Raw genomic sequence first — 21296 nt, forward strand, 5'->3', positions numbered from 1 at the left:
CAGAACTTTTGAGTTTGTTCATTATTTGTCACTTGATCTTTTATCAGATGAATAAAAGATGTGTTTTAGTTGCTTTCTATAAATGATCCTGCAAATCTAAAAGAAAATCAAGTGTAAGGATTTGCTCACCAGGCTGGACAGCACTGGGACTTGAGTGCCTTAATGAAGCATAGTAAGCAGCCGCTCTGGATAGCTCATGCTAAGGAAACAAACTGCTGGTGGTTGCATGGCAATGATTAAACTACATCAGTTAGAGAACGGTAAGGTTAAGGAAATTATGCCACTGTGACATGACTTGCTGTTTTTAACCCTTTTTCATTTTAGAATAAAGATGCTCTAGATTTAATGTGAAGGATTTCTGGGCAGTCCTTATGCCAGACCAGCATAACTATACTCGTATTTCATAGATTCTTGATAGAGTTACCAACCTTAACCTTTCCTGGGTGGAACCTAACTTTGCTTCTTTAAATGATTAACCCACCGAGGGCCTGTCTGTGCGGTTTGTGGTTCTGTTGCCCCCAAAGGCTTTGAAAACTCTCGGGTCTCCTTGACAGTCTCTTCAGTGATGTGCCGACCACCCTTTTTCGCTCTGGTCAAACATTTGTGACGGATATCGTCTGAGGATGTGGACATTCCTTCCTTGTCTGAAGACAACAGGCTTTGTTTGAGGTTTGCATGACAAGACAGACGAGTGGACGGAAACAAAGGCTGTGCAGGGTTAGGCTCAAGGCTCAGCAAGGATCTCAGACTGGACTCAACTCTTTCTTTTTTCCTTTCTCTGCTACGTTCACTATAAAATACAGATGAAAGAATTTAGAGGGATTTAAAGAGGAGTTCAGACTGATAAAGTTAGAATCAGGCTATCACTATGGATACTTTAAGAAACAAAAAAGATTTGTGGACCCTTTATGAGAAAGAGGTGCCCCACAGCAGGTTTTGGTAAGTTTTTTTCCCCCTATATTATCTTTATAAATTTTGCACATTAATATGGATCTCACTTGTCACCTCTGGACATTAGTGCATGCCTACTAATATCTCCTTATGTCAGACTTTCTCCTACATCTTCCTATAAGTTAAAAAAAAAGACTTTCAATTTTTATTGTTTGTACTTCAATCCATTCTTCTGCCTCCCAAGAACATATGAGAAGTTGTACACCGGCATCAAACTTTCAGATGACTTCTTAAATTCACACACTTCTCGATTCATTTCTCTTCCAGCCGCCCCGCACAGTTTTACCTCAAATACAACCGCCTCTTTATTGCTTAATTATTTTATGGTTCCACTGGTTGATTGTGAGTAATGCGCATGATGTAAAGGACCACTCATGCATGCCCCTGATGGACCAGGAAAAGACCTCACAATAGTAAGACATGTGACTTATTGTTAGTCTCCCCTAGCAACAGGCCCCACACAGGAGCTGCTGGTGACGAGGAGCGCTTTTCTTAGACACACATCCCCCCAACTTTACATATCATTCATCTCTTTATTTCTTCTATTTGAAAAGTGTGTTACACCAAAACTACCACAGGGGAGTGCTGCATTCATTCTGCAGTCAGCTTTGTACAACACATCAGCGACATGATGGCCAGAAAAAAAAGGAAAATGCTGGTGAGACACTGAACTTAACGGTTCATTAGTGTGTAAGGAATAATCATGTTTTGACACCCAGTTCACCTGCGGTGCTGCCTTATTGGCTGCAGTAATAAACTCTAAAGATTTGTGTGGATGCTAGAAATAATTTTACAACAATAATACAATTAACCTCACAATATAGAGCAACACCTGCTCCTACATCAGTGAGAAGATGACGGCAAATGAAGGTGAAGATGAATTCAAACCTGTTCACCAGTTGGAAATCTCCTCTACCTCTGTTTCTGCTTCTGCCTTTTCCTTTTTCCAATCACTGATGTGCTGCTCTCTGCAGGGATCCAGCCTGCGGCGTCAGTCCCGCAGAGAAACTGAGCCCAGAGCAGCTACAGCTCCTGAGAAATGCTTTTACCCATTCAAAGGCTGGACTTCAGACACAGGAAAACAAGCCCAAGGGAAGGATTGGAGGTGCAAGTGAAGAACGTGGACTGAAGTTTGAGGAGTTTGGGGACATTCTGAAGTCTGTCATTGGTCCAAATATCGAGGACACGTGGTGCAAGAGATTCTTTGATGAAGTAAAAAGAAAAAAAAATTTTAAGTCTTGATAAAAACTGGACATAGGTTATATTGTAGTCCATGATAAACTACAGTTCATAAAACAGCATCATGTCAGTTTATAATTGGTTTAAATTAACTGTCCTACTAAAAGAAGATGATGAATGATGATTTGATTTTTATATTTTCCATGTCCAGGTAGATATCAGCTGCACTGGACAAGTAAACTGGCAGCAGCTGTGCTCCTACTTGCTTCTGGAGTACACTGAGCGACAGCGGGCCTCTATTCCCCCGGCTGCTCTGCTGGAGGCCCAGCCTCAGCTCAGACACTGCGCTCATAATAAGGTAACTCTGGTGCATCTTGATCAGATGTTCTGATTTTAACACTGTTTTTCTGAATCTCCTACCAGAAATATAGAACTAAATAGAGAAGAGAGAATTAAAATTTTATATATTAAAGAAAAAAGAAGTATAAATATACTGAGGAAGTGCAATCAACCATTTTATGAATTAAAAAATAGTTGTACAATAAAACTATGCATGCATTGTTGTATTTTACTTATACATTAAAATATCACTATCTGATATTTTAATGGAAATTTAAAAAGACAAAAAATATTTATAATGAAGTATTAATCCATCAATAAATAGTTCAAATGGAAAATGGATTTGTGGAAATTAACAATAAACTCAATAAAAAAAACCCTCTTGAACCCTTTTTATAAGACATTTTTTTTTTTTTTTTTTTTTTAAGCCTGTCATGTCTGGTAGATCTTGCAAGCAGAACTGTGATCTGAATGCGTTGTTGTGCCAAACATATTTGCTATTTCAAGATGAGCTCTATAGGTTCTCAATAGGCTCTTCTTGTTGATGTTTTAACCCTTTATTTTATTTATCTGAGTTATTTTTCCACATACTATGTAACAGCCAGAGCTGACAGGCTGAAGAAGAGGAAAATAAAGAGAAGAAAAGGGGAGAGAGAAAGGGAGCAAAAAAAAAAAAAAAAAAAAAAGGGGAAAGAGCACAAGTCTATTAATCAGATAGTTCATCACTTTAACATATAAAAAAATAATATCAATAATTGCAAAAATAAATTTGTGTGTGAAAAACAAAACTAACAAAGCATGTTACGCACACCAACAATTTTGTTGAGTTGTGATTGAGTGGGCGTTTGTGTCTGTGTCATGTTTGTGTCTGTGTCATGGAACGTACTTACCAATGAGGGCAAAACGCTGCAGCTCCACCCATCAGAAGCCAGAGGCAGGTACGGAAATCCCCGGAACCCCAGGCCACCAGCAGCCCACCAAGAGCCAGGAAGACCCCCGGCCACTCAGTCCAAAGACAACCGCACACCTACCCCAGCAGACGGGAGAAGGTGGTCTCAGACGGAGCCCCCCCAGTCGAGGAGCGAGGGCTCCAGGGAACCCAAGGCGATGAGAAGCCAGCCCCCCCCCAGCGGCCAGCCCCCTGCACTGGCCAGCGGCAGGGCCCCCGGGCCCACGGCACCCAAGGACCGCCCGACCCTCCACAGAGCCCCCCCCCACGCCGAAGAAGCCAACGCAGCCCCGCACCGCACCCCCAAGGGGGGCAGGCCAGCACCCACGCCAGAACACCCAGCCCCACCCAGGAACCCCAAGGCACCCCCATCCCAGGGGGGTAGGGGGGAGGAGGCAACCAGCAAGGAGCGGCCAGGAGGCAAGGCACAAGGCCCAGACCCAGGTCCAGCCATACATACAAACACACCCACACACCCGTGTACACATTTATACACAGATACTCATACATGCTCATACATACTTACCCACACACAGATATGCCATACATACACATTCACTCACCCACCCATACTCACGGAGACGGTGACAAATACACAAAGACACACATTCATCCATAGCTACCCACCCTCTGAAGGCGGGGAAAGTGGAAACCACCCCAGGGCCAACAGCGACCCCAGGACGCCACCAGCCCGGTCCCCAAGGAACCACCCGACCCCTACCCCGGGCGAGACGCAAGAAATCGGGGTGTAAGATGACCCATCCACCCCTCCTCCTCCCCAACTTGTAGGTCTATGTGTTAATGTTTGTGAGTGAATGAGGTGTATAGGGTGCAGTTAAAATTGAGGGGACAGTTATGCCACAAGCGCCAACTGTTGGTCGTCAGTGCTTGCCCACACTGCCCCCCCAAAACCCTCCATGTCTAAAGTGCAAATAAAAGTTGGAGACAGACAGTGACGAGGATCCGAGTGGGGCCACCTCAGCGGCCCATCTCATCAACCTCTGAGTAACATGCCTGCCCCAAAGGTCCTATGTGTATCAGGGTGTAAGTGTGTATGTGTTGTGAGTTATAATGACTAAAGTGCAATTAAAACGGAGAGGCAAGTGGTGGTGCAGCTCTCCACGTGGCCTCTCCATCCTACATCTGTGAGTGATGTGTATTCTGTGTGTGTGTGTGTGTGTGTGTGTGTTTGTGTATGGGGAGGGGGAGGGGGGGGGGGGGGGGCATATGACCAGGAAGAATCCTGGAAGAAGAGAGCCAGCTGTCCGCTGGCTCAATAGGCACCCCGACCTCCCACACCCCAGCACAGGGCAGGGGGAGGTGAGCCCGGGGCCGCGGTGACAGCATCCCGGAGCACTGCAGCACCCGAGGTTGGCGCCCTCGCCCCCACTGCAGAGGGCGGCCCGCTCCCCCTAGATGCCCATTCACTCAACAATAGACACAAACAGGCAACAGGACATACTGGCCTGGGCATGGAAATGCAGTGCCCAGTCCCCCCCAACCACCCCACCGCGGCCCCATCCCCCACCCCACCCCCCTGCAATGCAGGCACCCCAGGGCCCCAAAAGCGTAGACCGGACATCCCGACGTCAGGCCAACCCACCCCACCCGGCGGCGCGGCCGGGACAGCAGAGGCCCCCCCCGCGCCAGGGGGGGCCCACCGGGAGCCGGCGTGGCCCCAGTGCCGGGGCCCCAGACCCCAGCCCCCAAGCCATACAGGGAAGACCAGCCAACTGACCGAGGGCCGGCACCACCCCCCCAAGCACCCCGCCCACACCCCAGGACCGAAGGCAGCACCATCCAAGCCCCCACCACCATCAACCAGGACAGGCACACAGACATCACCAGAAGGTCGCCCCAGGACTCCAGTCTCAGGAGGCTACCAGCTACCTAGGCCTCCGGAGTCCCCACCCACCCCCCCACAAAGCACATCAGGAGCAGAGCCCGCAGCCCACCACCCCCACTAAGTAATGGAGCTGAGCAGTGGGAACCAAAGAGAGTCAAATTCCTCCAATTTGTTTTTAGAAGAAGCAGACATTCTCTCTAAACTAACATGATCTACTAATAAATTTCTGTACTGAGTAATACATAGTTTATTTTTTGTCTTCCAGTTCATGAGGATCATCTTCTTAGCGATGCACAAGGCAGTAAGAACTATGTGTGATATATTTAACTCCATAATTAATTCACTGACATCACCTAAGATGCATAGTCTGGGGGAAGTTGGGATACGACAGCTAAACCATGTGGATAGATCTTCACAAATCCTCTGCCAAAATCTCTGAACTGGTACACAAGACCACAGAGCGTGTAGATGATTATCCTCTGAATTGCTTGTACAGTGGGTGCATATGTTTGAGTGTGTAAGGCCCATTTGGAACATCCTTTGTCCAGTGTAGTATGTTCTATGGAGAATCTTATATTGTACAAGTTGTATTTGGGGTCTTTTAGTCATTTTGAAGATATTTAAACATATTTCTGTCCATAAATTTTGATCCAGGTTGACAGAAAGATCACGCTCCCATTTTGTAATTGGGAGGGAAACTGAATCATCAGTTTTTATTAATAATTTATATAATTTTGATAACAATTTTGGGGTACAGAGGTTAAGAAATTCTGTTACCCAAGTAGGCATTTCTAGATTCAATTGATTAAGGTTAAATCTTCCCTGTAGGACGGACTTAACTTAACTTAACTAATAAGACATTTTTGAATTCAGAATTTTACAAAAAGATTTTCAAAAATGTTCTAAAAATAATTAAATTGACTCACAAATCAAATTTGGAATACAGATTCTTTTCCTCCTATTTGAAATTGTCTTTGCTTTTACTTCTCCTTTTACTTTCTCTATTGTAAATATGTATCAGCCTGAAGGACAGTGACAGACTGTAGCATACCCAACATAATATACTGTAAAAAGTGTGTTTGATTAATATAGGCTACTCTAGTGTTAATGGTATATTTATTCCATAAAAAACTAAATTAATTAAAATGAACTGAAATTAATTACATTTCCACATCTATAGATAAACTGGTCTCACTTTGTTTACTTACCGGTGGATGTGTTAATATGTTAGAGTAGAAAAAATGTAGAAAATGCAGCAAAATTTTCAAACATCTTGTGTATTTGCAGGAGGTTACTGTGCATGCTTATTTACAAGCAAATGCAGTAAAACAGATCATTGCTACACTTAACTTACCAAACCTGAATTGACAACTTTGTATTAAATTACTACTTTTAATATGAATTTTATCACTCATACTAATAGAACATAATAATGTTGGAATGTTGTTATTTAGCTAGAAAGATGACTCCAGAGGAAAGTGGTACAGTAGGCTCAAATTTTTAATAGCATTGTTAGCTTGGAGAGTTCTTTTGTGGCCAGAAACGAGTCTTGGGGCTCTCTGTAAAACATTTTGACTGTTCATAGCAGGGAAAAGCATATTATTTTTCAGGTATCAGTGCCTCAGTAATCCATGATGCTAGCAGTGAAGCAGCCAAACAGAACTTGGAAATCGTTATTTTTATTATTTTCACCTGACCTTTGAAGACACTCTTATTTCTTCAAACATTTTCAGTGAAAGCCATCAACAGCACATCATTGGTTGTTCTCCTACTGTAATTTAGCGAGGCTGTTTGCCTAACCTTTTTTAGTAGCTCTAGGGTTCATCAAGGTCTGTTAAATGCAAGCAAAGTAAGTATAAATGACCACATTCAGCTGCTCCTATAAATTATAATGAATAAAGTGTTCCATTACTAAAAAGGATGAAGGATGAAGCATCTTATTTTTTCCATTTTTCAGCTCTAAGTTCTGTGTTATTACTTTCTTTCCCCCAGTAACCTTTCTTTAATTGATTGCACTCATACTCATACTTAATGCTCTGCAGCGGGAGCCAACAGTTCGCTTGGTTGCTGTTTCCCATCCTCCTCCACTCCGCTATATTAGCATCAGTAAGGGGGGTCAGATCACCGTCTGGAACAGCAGCCTACACACCCTCAAAACTTTAGGGGTGAGTGACATCATGTTACTACTTTAATACCCACGTGGAATTACAGCACACTCACACACCCACTCACGTTTTTATATTTAAAACCAGCTTCCTGGAGACCCAACGGAAGAAGTGGCAAACACAAGGAGATTCAGGGGCTGGACCACTGATGCTGTGTACATGAGCAACGTCCATAAGATTGCAATAGCAACTGACTGCAGGGACTTGCATTTTGTTACTATTTCTTCAAACAATTTGTTGGAGGATGTTCACCTATATGGTACACTAAATTGCTAACAACACTCAACTAAACTGCACAAAAATCCTAAATATTGTTAATTCTTTGTCTTATAATTGCTCACAGGGTTCCGTAGTGTGCCAACCTCTCTGTGTTATTGGCATAATGTACAGGTAGGACGACGTTACTGTTGTAGCTGGATATCTTCACTTGGAAAGCACTAAATGCATCACTTTAATCTAAAGGGTTTTTCCTTCAAGAGTCTAGAGCAGCCTCCTCTGCTGCTGCTGGGGGATGAAAAAGGAGGAGTCCACCTGATGTGGTTCCTGAACTCATCTAGGGGACTTTTCAAGAAACCATCAAAGAGAGAAAAAGGCCCACAAAGGATCTTTTTCCCAGTAGGTTTTCCCTTCTGTGCTTACTGAACTCTGTTACAGAATCAGTGAAAAAAAAAAAAACCCTTGACAAGTTGTTGATTATGCTACAATTTTTCCTCAAACATTACTCGAACTCACTGGTTTTATATGTTTGATTCTTCACAGGATCTTGGTGAACATAGCGACATGGTGTCCTACCAGCACATCCCCAACATCCACATGGAACCAATTACCAGAGTAATGTTTGAACCCAGTACCAACATCATCATGACATCGTCAGAAAGTGACACCACATCTGTGGTTTTTATGAGTGTGTCATCGAAGCAGGAGCCTTACATTTGGAAATTTAAGCAGGTAACCAACATCACAAGGTCATTTTAACTGGTAATACACTCACTGATATCTTGCCAGTACCACGTTGGACCACCTTGTGGTCCATGTGCCAAGTATAATTCATTCATGACTACTATAGCAGTGTGCATGCAGTATGTCACCAGCAGTAAAAAATATTTGTCAAAGTTTTAATTTAATTTTAATGTGGCTCATACATGCTAAAGTAAGCCAAGCAGCCCCAAGTCAGCTTAGTTCACTTGTCATCAGGTTTTGGACTATAAGCTCATTAAGAATAATTGCTTTATTTTTATTAGTGGGTTAATGAATGGTTGAACACGTGTACCTAATGAAGCAACCAGTGAGTGTATGTTGAATTACATATATTGATAACTTGTCCTTATATCATATCTTCTGAGTAACACTAGATCTATAAAATAGTGGGCACATGTGCTTGTTTTCAGGACCCCATCATTCAGAAACACACATGCACAGCACAGTCTTGATTAACCTTTTAGTGTTTTTTTTGGCAATTTGTGTCTCAAGTTGTGGGTATTAATTAATTAACTTACTAAAATATCCAGGTTTTTTGCATGAGAACTATATCTGTAGCCATCTGTAAAATTGATTAGCTGTCCTCTTTTGATGTTGATCAAGGTCAGTTAGAGCTGTGGGTCACAGCACTGTGGTCTGGGTGACACTGACCTACGAGGGCAGGTTGATATGTGAAAATATATATATAGCACTGAATGTTCTAGTATGTTCTAGTATAACAATGTTACACCATATTAAATGCTGTTATAACCATCCAGATTTATCTAGAAGAACAAACAGTGTGTGTTAAAATTCACTCCCACTGGCTGCTGAGAAATGAGTAAAACTGGGTGGTGATACTTCCTGTTATTCACAATGGCTTTTTTGAATGGGTACCCTAGGTTTATTCTCCAATTAACTGTCTGAACATTTTAACATTGTAACCACCAGTTAAAAAAAAACAAAACAACCCAGGCCTGAATTTTTCAAAGAAAGAAGCATTCAGCAGCATTACGTTTATATTTTCACCTACATAGAAACATCCATATACCATGCTATACCACTGCTTTTGCCTCATGTCAGGGAGCCAAGTGTTTCGACTACAATGCGTCCCTGCAGTTGATGGTTACAGGAGGCTGTGACCAAAAAGTCAGACTGTGGTCACGATATGTGACCACAAGTCCTGTGGCTACATTGCTGGGCCACCACACCACTGTACTGGATGTTGCAATCTACCAACATGTGGGGCAGATCTTCAGCTACTCCAGAGATGTCGTGAGTTATTAAAAATGAATCTTTCAATAGAATCTGTACAGTCATATTACTCACAATTTACCAGAAATGCACATTTGGAATTTTTGTGTGGCTATAAGGCAGCAGAGCTTGTTTATGTACTAATTAATGTTGCTGTTTTTGTCTTCTTTTGTCAGGAGCTGAGGGTTTGGGACATTTCTACCCATCAGTGCCTGAAAGTTCTTGGCCTGCAGTTTCCCTGTCTGCAACAAGGTCGCATCCCAGAACATGGCAATTTTCCCTTCTTGTTGCTCAGCCCTCCTCTTCCTGATGAGATGCAACCTCATTTATTGGTGGCCTGCAAAGATTACCTGGCAGTGCTCAATCTGGCAGAAAGGAGAAGAGGAGGAGGTGGTTGGTTAACAGATGCAGGAAAGGAATTCGGGACAGAATATAAATGGGGTCCATCCCTCTCCTGTGCTTTGTACAACCCCACCCTGAGGCAGGTGGTGACTGGACACGCTGACTCATCTCTCTTTCTGTGGGATGTCGAGACAGGAAAGAGGCGACTTTACATTTTAAATGCTCATGGAGAAGAGGTGCTCTCCTGCATGGCACTGGACTCCTCTCACAGAAGACTAATCACAGGGGCTCATAATGGCACTATTAAGGTTTAATACCACATCTTGTTACTATCAGTATATACAGAAAAAAAAAATCAAATTTGATGCATTTGCTCATTCCTGTGTAAAATGCATAAACCAGAGTGTTGGCCACTTCCCAAGCAGGTGTGGAATCTACTAAATGGCCTAAACTTGCACAAGTTGGAGCCTATCACCAACTCTGAAGTCACTGGGTTGACCTGTCTCCATGACAACCAGCTACTGGCTGTGGGGTGGAGCCAGCGCATCACTCAGTACAGCATTGCAGGAGACAAGGTAAAATCAGGATCCCTTAAAGTTATAATCAACAGCAGTGCCACATAAATACAGCTGTGAGAGTTACTGAACACCAGGCTGAAAAACAATGTTTTATTTCCCTCTCCGGTTTCAGAAAGAAGAGAGAAAAAAGATGTTTAGGGAGGATTATAGTTTATATTTCTGTCCTAAAATTAAAATTGGTACTCCACGCTTTACTCTCCTTTTCTGCTCTGTTTCTTCTTTAAGTAAAAAAATGCTCTATGAATTGGATTTATTCCTTACAGTCAGTATTTCCGTAGCCATACATCCATCGACTTATGTTTTGAAGAAAAAGTCGAGGCATTGTCATAGCCTTGGCGTTGGCGGTGTCGGTGTTGGCGGTGTCTGTTCTACAAAAACTTTAACATTGGCCATAACTCGAGAACAATGACCCAGGATGTTCAAATTCACATCATAAATGTATCTACACAAAATCTCAGACGGTTTCTCTGTGACCTTGACACTAAGGTAAAGGTCAGCGGTGAAGTTTTCTGAAAATCCTGTGAATGCCGTAACACTATACGCACTTTGACACACACCCCCACCCCACACGTGCTGGGACCAATTCTATTGGGCATAGCATAGCATGCATATTCATTGTTATGCAGATGACACCCAGCTTCATCTATCTATGATCCCAGATGACAGACACCAATTAGTTAAACTGCAGGAATGTCTTCAAGACATAAAGGCCTTGATGACCTCTAATTTCCTGCTTCTAAATTCAGATAAAATTGAGCTTATTGCACTCGGCCTTACAAATCTTCTACTTTTAGGCTGGATTATTGTAATTCACTACTATCAGGCTGTCCTAAAAGCTCCCTGAAAAGCCTTCAGTTGATATAAAAATGCTGCAGCTAGAGTACTGGCAGGGACCAGAAAGAGAGAGGATATTTCTCCCATTTCTCCCCCCCCATTAAATCCCAAATCAGATACCCTTCCTCAGTTTTTCTTATTCACTCACCTCTTTTCACTCTATGAATTTATACACCACTCTGCATTTAATCATTAGTTATTATTAATCTCTGGCTCTTTTCCACAGCATGTGTTTTGTCCTGTTTCCATCCCCTCACCCCCAACTGGTCACGGCAGATGGCTGCTCCTCTCTGAGCCTGGTTCTGCCGGAGGTTACTTCCTGTTAAAAGGGAGTTTTCCTTCCCACTGTTGCCAAATGCTTACTCACAGGGGGGTTGTCTGATTGTTTGGGTTTTCTCTCTATTATTGTAGTGTCTTTACATTACAATATAAAGTGCCTTGAGGTGATTTGGTGCTATAGAAATAACATTTAATTGAATTTAATTAGAATTGAACACCCTGACAGTAGCTGCTGGTTCTCAGATTGGAAAGACAGTGAAAAAAAATCATTAGCTGTGGGTCAAGAAAGAAAAACAGAACAGAAAATCATCGCATTAAATGCATTACATAAACTTTTGATTGACAGGTGATTCTGGGTAATGCAGTCCACCCATTTATACCAAGAAGCCCAGATACATTAAGATGCAATAAAATTAGTATCACACAGTTTTAGCTTTGACATTTTTGCTACAAGTTCTTCCCCAGATGTTAAAAGCAGCATGATGAGTCCTACACAAACAGCTGTCACCATAGTGACTAATCTAGTACAGACTTAAAACAGAGTGTTTTTCTCAAGAATGCCGACAACAACTTGGGCTTTAGAAGACTTTGTTCCAAATTAGGCTCAGAAAATCTTTCCTCCAACAGTAACACTAAACTATATCCAATAATATAAATCAGAACTCGTGTGTTTTCCTGTCAGCAGTGAAGAAAGTCTCCACGGTCTTTTCAGAGCACACATAAAAAAAGCCACATCCACCTACAGCTACACATGCTGCTACACGGGTCTCAGTGCATAAATATATAACAGTCTGGGTTTGCACATTATTCTCAAGCTTCAAATTCTTGTGTTACATTTTACCTCTCTAACTGCCATCTGCTCTGTGGTTGGATTCATCTGTTAAAGCGAACAGTAGTAACACTGAGTATTTATGCTTCTGCAGCAGATTCTTAATGCTGCCCCCCCCACCCCCCACTGTTACATAATGTTTCTCACTGTAAAACTCCTTGCTTAAGCAGACCTTAGTTTGTCTTTTTTTTTTTTTTTTTGTTCAAATTTTTTTTCATTTCCAAAAGCTAGAAAATTTCTTATCAGCAAATTGCAGTTATATATGCATATGTTATACAGTATATGCCTCTGGCAAGATCAAATTCATCTGCACAGTATTCCTTAGATATCGGTTTTAATTCATTTAAGAGAGTGTAGTTCAACTTGAGATGCTCTCTTAATCAGCAACTAGGAGAAGGAAGTAGAGTTGCCACAACACAGACAATTAAATGTTATTTCAGACCATTTATAAACTGTCACAGAGTTGGAAGCATAATTTCATAATTGTCCTCAAAAAAGCTTCTGCAAATTGTAAGGTGTGCTTTATTTTTTCATAAACTCCGCATATAGGACTTGAAGGTGAGAGCAGACACGTCCTGGAAGTCCAGCGGCGTCCACAAATCAGACATCTTGACTGTGTGTCAGTGTCCCGCTCTGAGAGTTGTTGCTACAGCAAGTTATGATGGAGAGGTAGTGATCTGGAGGATGGAGACACAAGGACCAATGCTCCACCTACAGAGAGGGATGCAGGCATGGTAAGGGGATGCAGCTCTGTGTGCCACCTTGCCAAAATTTGTGAGTCAGTCTTTTTACTCTTCTAAACAGATTTTATTAAACTTGATGTATCTTAAGTGCAGCTTTTGACATGAAACAAATCAGCATTCCTCAGCATCTCTGATCACGTGACTTGTCTGTGTTTTTAAGTTGTTCATTCACATCATGATTCTCATATCACAGATCAATTGTTGCTGAGCTGTGACAAATGGGAATGCATTTACGTTTGGAGCCCTGCTGTCTTCACTGATGAGAAAACATGTCAAGAATAACACAATAAAACCGTAGATTAACAATTATTTTACATTTTAAAATAATATGCAGATTATTTTCTAGTTTGTTCAATTATCACATATCTGTGAAATGTCAGAAGAGCATGAATAACGTGTATTGTCATTTCATAAAGCTCACCATGATAAACGCAACCAAATAAAGATATTTCAATTATCATCGCACATGAGCGGTAAAGTTGGGAATATTCACAGCTGAGAAGCTAGAATAAGCCATTAAAGTGATGAAGTGATAATTAAAATAATTGCTCACTAATTGATTAAATGATCATCTGGTTCTTTCAGTTTTACTTGTTTCCGCTGTGATTCTTTACATAAAATTTAAAATGCAAGAGCCCAGGAGACGAGTTATAGAATACCAACACATTAAAATCACATATTCAGGCCAAATGTCATGTTTTACAAGGAAATAAAATGTTACAACTCTTTTACATTTTAATGACTGGTGCCAGAAACCAACCCAGTATTTCCATTGTACAGCCTTGCAATTATGGGTTGTCTAGCATGTTGGAGCCTTAGCTAATAGTAACATATTCATAATATTGGGTTGTTTTATGTTTTCTTTCTGCTTGTGTGTATCCAGTTCAGCTCTCCCTGTGGATTGCCTTTTGTTCCTTCAGCATCGAGCTGGCAGCAAAGAGTTAAGAAACAAGGGGGTTCTGGTGTCATCCCAAGGTGGCTGGCTGAGCTTTTGGAGCATCACTGGCGAGAATCATACTTATGGTGAGTGAGTTGCACAAGAAAAAGTTTACAGAAGGGACTGATGTGAGGCCCTTCAAAAAAAAAATAATAAAACGGATGCTGCACTAGAAAACATTCATCTAAGATAAAACTCTTAATTGTCTGTCACTTCTAATTCTCCTCCTCCCATAAGAAGGATTTACAAACAGCCCGTGCAGGCAGTGACAGTTAGGCTGAACTGTCGACTTGGCTGCCAGCCGGTACCATTCCTGGCAGCCCACAAATATGTCTCTTTCCAAATCCCATCTGTGTTTAGTGGTGTGGGATTCATGCACTGTGACCACTGCATATGGGTACAGGCTTGCATGGGTGTATATGAGTGAACTGTCCGTCTGTATAGATTTATATATGTGTTCGTGCATATTTCCAGCAGGGACGGGAATTTCAAATCATGACATAAGAGGAATACAAGTGATAACAAAAATCTGTTAAAGAGTTGCAGTTTGTCTCAGCAGCACGTTTGTTATTTAAGTGAAAAAAAAAGGAATTCTGGAAATTGGCACAAAATCTGAATATAAATAGATTTGCTTGCATGCAACTTGGAGTGAACCAGGAGACTTTTTAACTGCCTATAAAAATATAAGCAAGCCTATTGTTACCAGCAAATTTATTTTAGATTGTACTTAGTGCTTTATGCTTGGATGAGTTCATGAGTGCATGTCTATTTTTTCTGTTTTTTTTTTTTCCCAGGTCATTTCTACGCTCCAGAGCAGCCAGGTGAGTGTGTGCTTAGCCTGAACTCAGATCAATCTAAAAACACCATTCTGGTCTCAGGTGACACAACAGGCTGCCTTCAGATCTGGGACATTTCTTCCTGTGCACTGGAGATCCAACCTGAGGTGTGCTGGATGTCAGATTGCAATGTGTACTGCACCTTATATCCCCATATACTTGACATATTTTCTTTTCATGCAGGCAGCTTGTGAACGACCTCACCTGCTGCAGCGTTGGAAGGCTCACAAAAGGGCCTTGATATGTGTGGAAGTCCTTGAGGTGGCTGACAGGCTGTTTGTCCTGACGGCATCAGATGATGGTTCAGCTGGCCTATGGACACAGGATGGTGATCATGTGGGGCTTTTTGGCCAAGAAGTGATGTGGAATATCACTGACCCAGGAACTTATCATAGGTAGGTAAACGTGCTTGTTTCCTCAGCACTTTACCTCAAATAACAACAACAGTAACAACAAAAACCTATAAAGAATTACAGAGAGGGTTTTGGGTGTTGTCGGCAGGCTGCTTGGCCTACCGGGAGATGGGTGAGAATGCTCAAGTTGATTTTCTTCTGCACATCCTATTGCCAAATCTCTCAGCTGCAGTCTGAGGTGCTTCAGCCTGTTGGTATTTCTGCAATCTGCTTTGCAACCCACCTCCTCCATTTCATGCTATTCATGCTATGTCTGCTCTTCTAACACTCTAGCTAAAAACTAAAATGGTCCTGACAGAAATGTGTTCAATACACAGGGGGAAAAGGTCAGTAGAGAGAAAATAACATTGAGCCAAAATGTCACTCCTTGTTCATTAGAGGCAATAAATGCTGAAAGCGACTGCACACATAATAATGTGAAGCACAATTATCATACAGGCCAAGTTTCAAGATGAGGCTTGCGAACATGGCAGCGATTTTTATGATTAAGTCATTCTAGAGTATCAACAACTAATAGAGTGGCATGTTAAAGCTGCCAGCATCAAATGGAAGACGAGTCCAAATAAGCGATGATATCAACAGGAAGTGGTTTATAGCCAGTCTAATAAAGAGATGTGCATCATGGTTGAACGTGTCCTCCAAAAGAAACTTCCCTCAAGGTTCCACAAACATTTGAGTCTTTAATAAAAACTTCACTTTGGTTAAAGGTCGTAAACTCTGGCTTGGCCCACATCTTTGCTCTCTGTTTTTCTGTCACATGCTGGGTAACATGGACCATGAAGGAGAGAGCTGTCGGGAATAATTTAATTTCAGGGGATGGAAAAAGTGCAGTTAAAGTTAAAGAGAGAGTCAGCAGACGCTTAGAAATATAAATAAATGTCCGTGTATATGAGCCTCACTGAGGAACATGACAACATTATTGTTTAACTTATGGAGAATGTATATTTAATGTCTGTGTGTTTGAGGAAGAGAGCGACAGAGCCAAAGTGCAAATAGAGTGCTGCAGGGATGTTAGTTAGCAGCACCCTGGTTCCCTCAAGAGAAAAAAAAAAAAAATTTTCCACAGTGTTTTGAATTTTTAATAAGCTCTTTGTGAAATATGAGCTTACAATATTTACAACAAGATCATCTTTATGAATTAATACCAGTATTAGGCTATAAAAAAGCAGGCACCTCTAGGGATGAAAAATGACACCATTCCATCATGGTGGCCACACCCATCTTTTATATACAGTCAATGGCTGTGAAGACGTCAAATGGCACTGATAACATCTATAGCATTATTTTGATACTTGGCAAACAACAGGTTTGGGAAATGTAAAGGTTTTAAATTGTGGGTTATTTTTTAAATGTATTTTATATTAGAAAACAAAATTGGAAAATATCTGAAGATACTAACCACAAACCTTATTTCAGACACAGAAAAAAAAAAAAAAAAGCATTATTAACTTTGAGACAACAGAACCTGGAGTGGAAAATAATCATTCTGAGTTTTAGGACTCGTTCCAGCAGCTTGTTGTCAGTTATACTCTTTGTATGGATGCACTTTAACACTCTCTGCCACTGCCGCTTTGGCGTCTGATTCTGTGGGTGGTTTAATCAGCCACCCACACAGCACTAGACAACACTTGAGTGTCCTTTCACATACTCTAGTGGTAAGGGCAGCTTCACAAAGCTGCTAACATGTTTGTTTACTAGTTTCTGACCAACCAGTATGACCAGGGTTCTTCCATCATTCTAGCCCAACAAGCTCAACAAGGAAGTGAAGCAATACACCGTGCCTCATTCATCCAGGTCATACTGTGATAGAGCAACACAGATCAAGACTTAGGAAACAGTTTTCTTCCATTTCAGCTCTTTCGTTCCAGTCATCATAGAAGACTAAACCATTGTAACACTAATTAGTAGAGCTGGAGTCAAAAAAATATAGCAGCCACCGCAGCAATGATCATAAAAAGGCCCAAAAATGACAACTACCAGTGTAAGCCACCATTCTCTGAACAATCAAATTAAAAAATTAAAACATAGTGTTTTGTGCATTTTTACTACAGCTGCAAATCTTATGCTGGCTCACTAAATTGCCACTTAGTTATTGTAACTTTGAGAATTCCTGTTGTATCTCTGACAAGTGCAAACATCCCGAATGTATGCAATTACATCACAGAAGGTGTCAAACATTCACTTTGAAACTATCTGTAGCCTCATTTTTTTACCACAAAACGTCAACAGAGTATCACAGTAAAAATGCTCTGAGGGCACTTATTAGCTTGTAAATTCGTGAAGTTGAGATCTTGCATATGCTGAAGTCATTATGTCAGTTTTAACTCATCCAGTAAAGCAGTCCTAAAATGCACGCACGCGCACACACGCACACACACACACACACACACACACACACACAGAAGGAGCACACAGAGTACTCAGATGGAGGCCAGCTTCACCACAGAGATGGAGAGCACTAACAGCTCTGGTTTAAATCAAGTCTAACAGCAAACATTCTCACAGATATCGCCCTCTGTGACAAATCATCATCCAAGAGAGATCACTGACCTGAGTCTTGTCTATCAGGAGCTTGACACGCATGAAATTGTGAAACTTGTATCTAAAGTAAACAGTGGTGCTGTTTTGTTATGACACTCGTAGGAAGACACAGAATCTGAGAGAAGAGAGGAGGACTGAGAGTGAAAATATAGAAGCCAGTGAGGTCCAAAGTCAAGTACCTGACCCCACTAACCACGATCAAGCTTCACATCAAGAATGCTGTTCTGAAGGTAACCACACACACACACACACACAATTGGAGCTATTGCCAGTCACATTTGGCTGCCCCTTCCAGTAATTAGCACTTTGATCAGATAACCTTCTGCACACATATGTGGGTTTGCACAGCTGCTGCTGACAGTATTCATAAAAAAGGGGTTAAACAGTACAGTGTTTAACCTGATACTCAGATTCGATCATGTCCAATTTCACCATATTATGAAGAGGAGAGTCAGAGCATTCTTCACATTCTCCTCCTGCAAAGTCTGGAGCTCAGCTCTGGAACATTTGGGCAATGTTCTCCTTTAGACATGCAAGCCAGATTGTTTTTTGTTTTTTTGTTTTTTTTTTAACTGCACAAATACTCAAGGTTGGTGTGTGAGGGTGTGTATCTACAAGACATTTCCTACACTTTCCTCTCACAGTCTGCCGTTGCTCAGAAATTGCCAAAATAAGCGATTAGCTGTGCTTTTTCTGCACCCAAACCCAGGCAGACACACACGTGGATACATTTACTCACATTTCATTGCCTTTTGTCATCCTCTTTCAGCTTCATCCACTGGCCCAGCAGTGAATGACCATGAGCAACCTCAGCAACCCATGGTAACCTGCTAGCACAAAATCAGCAGCTGCTGAGTGCAAACACAATTTTGCCATTTTCATCTCTGTTGTAGCGTTTCCCTCCTTTATGCAAACACACAAATTCATCCTTCATCTGTACCTGGCTTTGTGTGTCTCAGTATCCATGTGAGGACTTCTGCCAGACAGTAGCTTTGTGTTACGAGAGGAGAAGAGTCTTTGAGGATATCGACCACAGCAATCACTGCTGATTGGCTGTTCTTGTCTCTTCAGACTCTTGTGGTCCTGCTGGTGAGATTTGTGCTGATTACTTGATCTTATCCCTTCTCTTCTGCTTCTGCTGGCTTTATGAATACCTCCTTTGATGTTCTGGTGGTGCCTGGTGACTGCAGTAAGAAATAACTAATCTATTTTATCCCTTTTCAATCCACTCTGTCCCAGAAGAATACCAAAAATTCTGCAAATCAAGCTTTACAAGAATAGTTGCACATTTTTGGAAATGCACTTATATGCATTGTTGCCAAATGTTCCGTGAGAAGATTAATATCATCCATGGCTATTCAGAAAATATTAAGCTACAGCAACTAAATAGCAAAAAGCTGAAAGCCTGGCTCTCTTCAAAGGTAACAAAATGGGCCTACTTGAACCTGTAACCTTCACTAGTTACTAGTTAATTAGCTTGGTGACCTTTACTTTGGTTGCTGAATTACTAGAAAACTGTTGTGTAAAATCCATAACTTGGTGATTTTATTTATTTTGCAGTCTTTATGATAAACATAGCTTGCACCATCCAACCATGTCAAATAGTGTTTGTAGTTCTTCACAACAGCCAAATTTTAATGTGGTGTGAAAGGCAGCAGTCATAAACAAGAAAGAAGAAATGATATGGTTTAAATGCTGGAATATTTTAAAACACTCTTGTCTGGAAAACATTCATAGTGTTGCATTTATTTATTTTTTAAAAATGGGATCATGTTCAAAAGAGAGCTAGACAATGATGTTCAAACACTGGCTTCCTGGATTCCAGAGTTATTTGACCATTCAGCAAGCACTTAAAAAGCATGAGGGCCCACCACATGAGTTACTGTTGTCTTCCTATCATCTTGAAGCAGTCTGACCTTTGCTGTGTCCCCTATCTCTCACTTTCCTGTCTCTCTTCACTGTAAACTAAAAAAGTTCAAAAAATATCTTAAAAAAACAAAACAAAAAAAGACTGTATATAATAGATTGACAGCTTCCGGGTCTCAGAAGCGTGGCTAAAGTGGAAGTGACATAAACTTACATTCTTTGGCCAGCAGGGGGCAACTCCTCTTCTTTCTAATTGTCAAAGTTTATGACAAAATGCACCCAGTGTTCAGCTTTTCCTTATTACTTTATGCTTTCATTAGTTTCAGGTTTTAGTCAATATGACGTGTAAATTATGGTCTCATATAAAGTAAAATAGACAATAAAACAGGGTACTAGCTTTGTAGTCTAGGTTTCTGGACAACACAAATATACTGGTCAGTATATGCAGCTATAAAAGGCTCAATCAATTATGGAGGAATGTGGCAGCTCGGTTTCACCTCCTTTTTAACCTCAGTCAGGCTAAGGTTTTCCAAAAAAGCTTGATTGATGGGAAGGGAAAATGAGAGGGAAACAGGAGCAAGAAATGAGTACTGCTGCTCTATTTAGGATGCATCTGGTGAGAATTTTGTCTTTTCTGATTCTCTTGATCTTTCCCTCTGTTGCTCTTCCTCTTCCTCTCTCTCCCTCTCTCTCTCTCTCTTCCTCTTCCTTCTGCCAGCCTTGTCCCTTTTATAAAACTACCACATTGTTCATTTGTGGCGTAGACAATGGAAGAGCTGCCAGTTCGTGTGGATTGACCACTGAGAGGTCAGAAAGAAGGGACCTGCATTGATTAATCTAACATATTTAGTTGTATTTTAAATTAAGAATGTTGAAGAATGTCTTGATCTATGAACCCTCATATTTATAAAAATGTTTTTGGATATTGAAAAGTCTGGTTCTGATTTTCCTTTTGTTTTGTTCTGTTTTTTCACTCATTCCTTTTCCAGGAGATGGCTTTTTTGAAGATTTGCCCACAATTCACTGTATGTTTTATCAGATAGTTGACTGGCAGCACAAAACTCAGCATGCAGCATCTGAAAGAAGAAGTGAGTCAGATGTAGACAAAGATTGAAACATGAACATTGTTCCTTTGCATTTCCTTTTGTGAAGTTGTTTTGAAAGTGCAAATTGAATACGTCCTCTTGAATATGTTATAAAGTCACTGTGCTGGCAGGATTTTCACAGTCACTGAACTGTCTCTTCTGCATTTTGTATTTTTTTTGCCCTTCGTCGCCCGGTTTCAGCTTTCATCTTATTCTGCTTTACTGCTCTCTGATGTTTGGCCCATTCATTGATACATGCTTCTTTTATATGTGTAAAGAAATCATTTTGACATTTTGGGAAATATGAAAATGTCTACACGGCGATGGTGGTGTGCTAGCCTTGCATAGTAGAGTGTAAATGGTGGCTCTGTGC

General features: G+C 41.2%; 1 protein-coding gene across 1 annotated transcript; it reads left to right on the forward strand.

Moving 5' to 3' along the window:
- The first annotated feature begins 868 nt into the window (after window positions 1–868).
- On the forward strand, window positions 869–21013 carry LOC115797781 (WD repeat-containing protein 49-like). Its single transcript, XM_030754277.1, has 19 exons — window positions 869–939; window positions 1926–2163; window positions 2342–2488; window positions 7307–7429; window positions 7517–7688; window positions 7773–7819; window positions 7892–8044; window positions 8189–8377; window positions 9470–9661; window positions 9817–10290; window positions 10408–10557; window positions 13052–13236; window positions 14129–14268; window positions 14977–15125; window positions 15202–15413; window positions 18075–18202; window positions 18742–18794; window positions 18932–19061; window positions 20828–21013. Exons 1-18 carry the CDS (start codon window positions 869–871, stop codon window positions 19019–19021), a joined length of 2913 nt encoding a protein of 970 aa, XP_030610137.1. The 3' UTR covers window positions 19022–19061; window positions 20828–21013.
- The last annotated feature ends 283 nt before the right edge of the window (window positions 21014–21296 follow it).

This window comes from Archocentrus centrarchus, chromosome 19 (genome assembly GCF_007364275.1).
Source record: "Archocentrus centrarchus isolate MPI-CPG fArcCen1 chromosome 19, fArcCen1, whole genome shotgun sequence".
Taxonomy (NCBI): Eukaryota; Metazoa; Chordata; class Actinopteri; order Cichliformes; family Cichlidae; genus Archocentrus; species Archocentrus centrarchus.

Excerpts from the sequence above, each read along its gene's own strand:
- LOC115797781 (XM_030754277.1), top strand. The coding sequence starts at position 869 with ATGGATACTTTAAGAAACAAAAAAGATTTGTGGACCCTTTATGAGAAA. Across the intron at positions 2,164-2,341 it reads GCAAGAGATTCTTTGATGAA|GTAGATATCAGCTGCACTGG; the intron begins GTAAAAAGAAAA and ends TTCCATGTCCAG. Across the intron at positions 2,489-7,306 it reads GACACTGCGCTCATAATAAG|CGGGAGCCAACAGTTCGCTT; the intron begins GTAACTCTGGTG and ends AATGCTCTGCAG.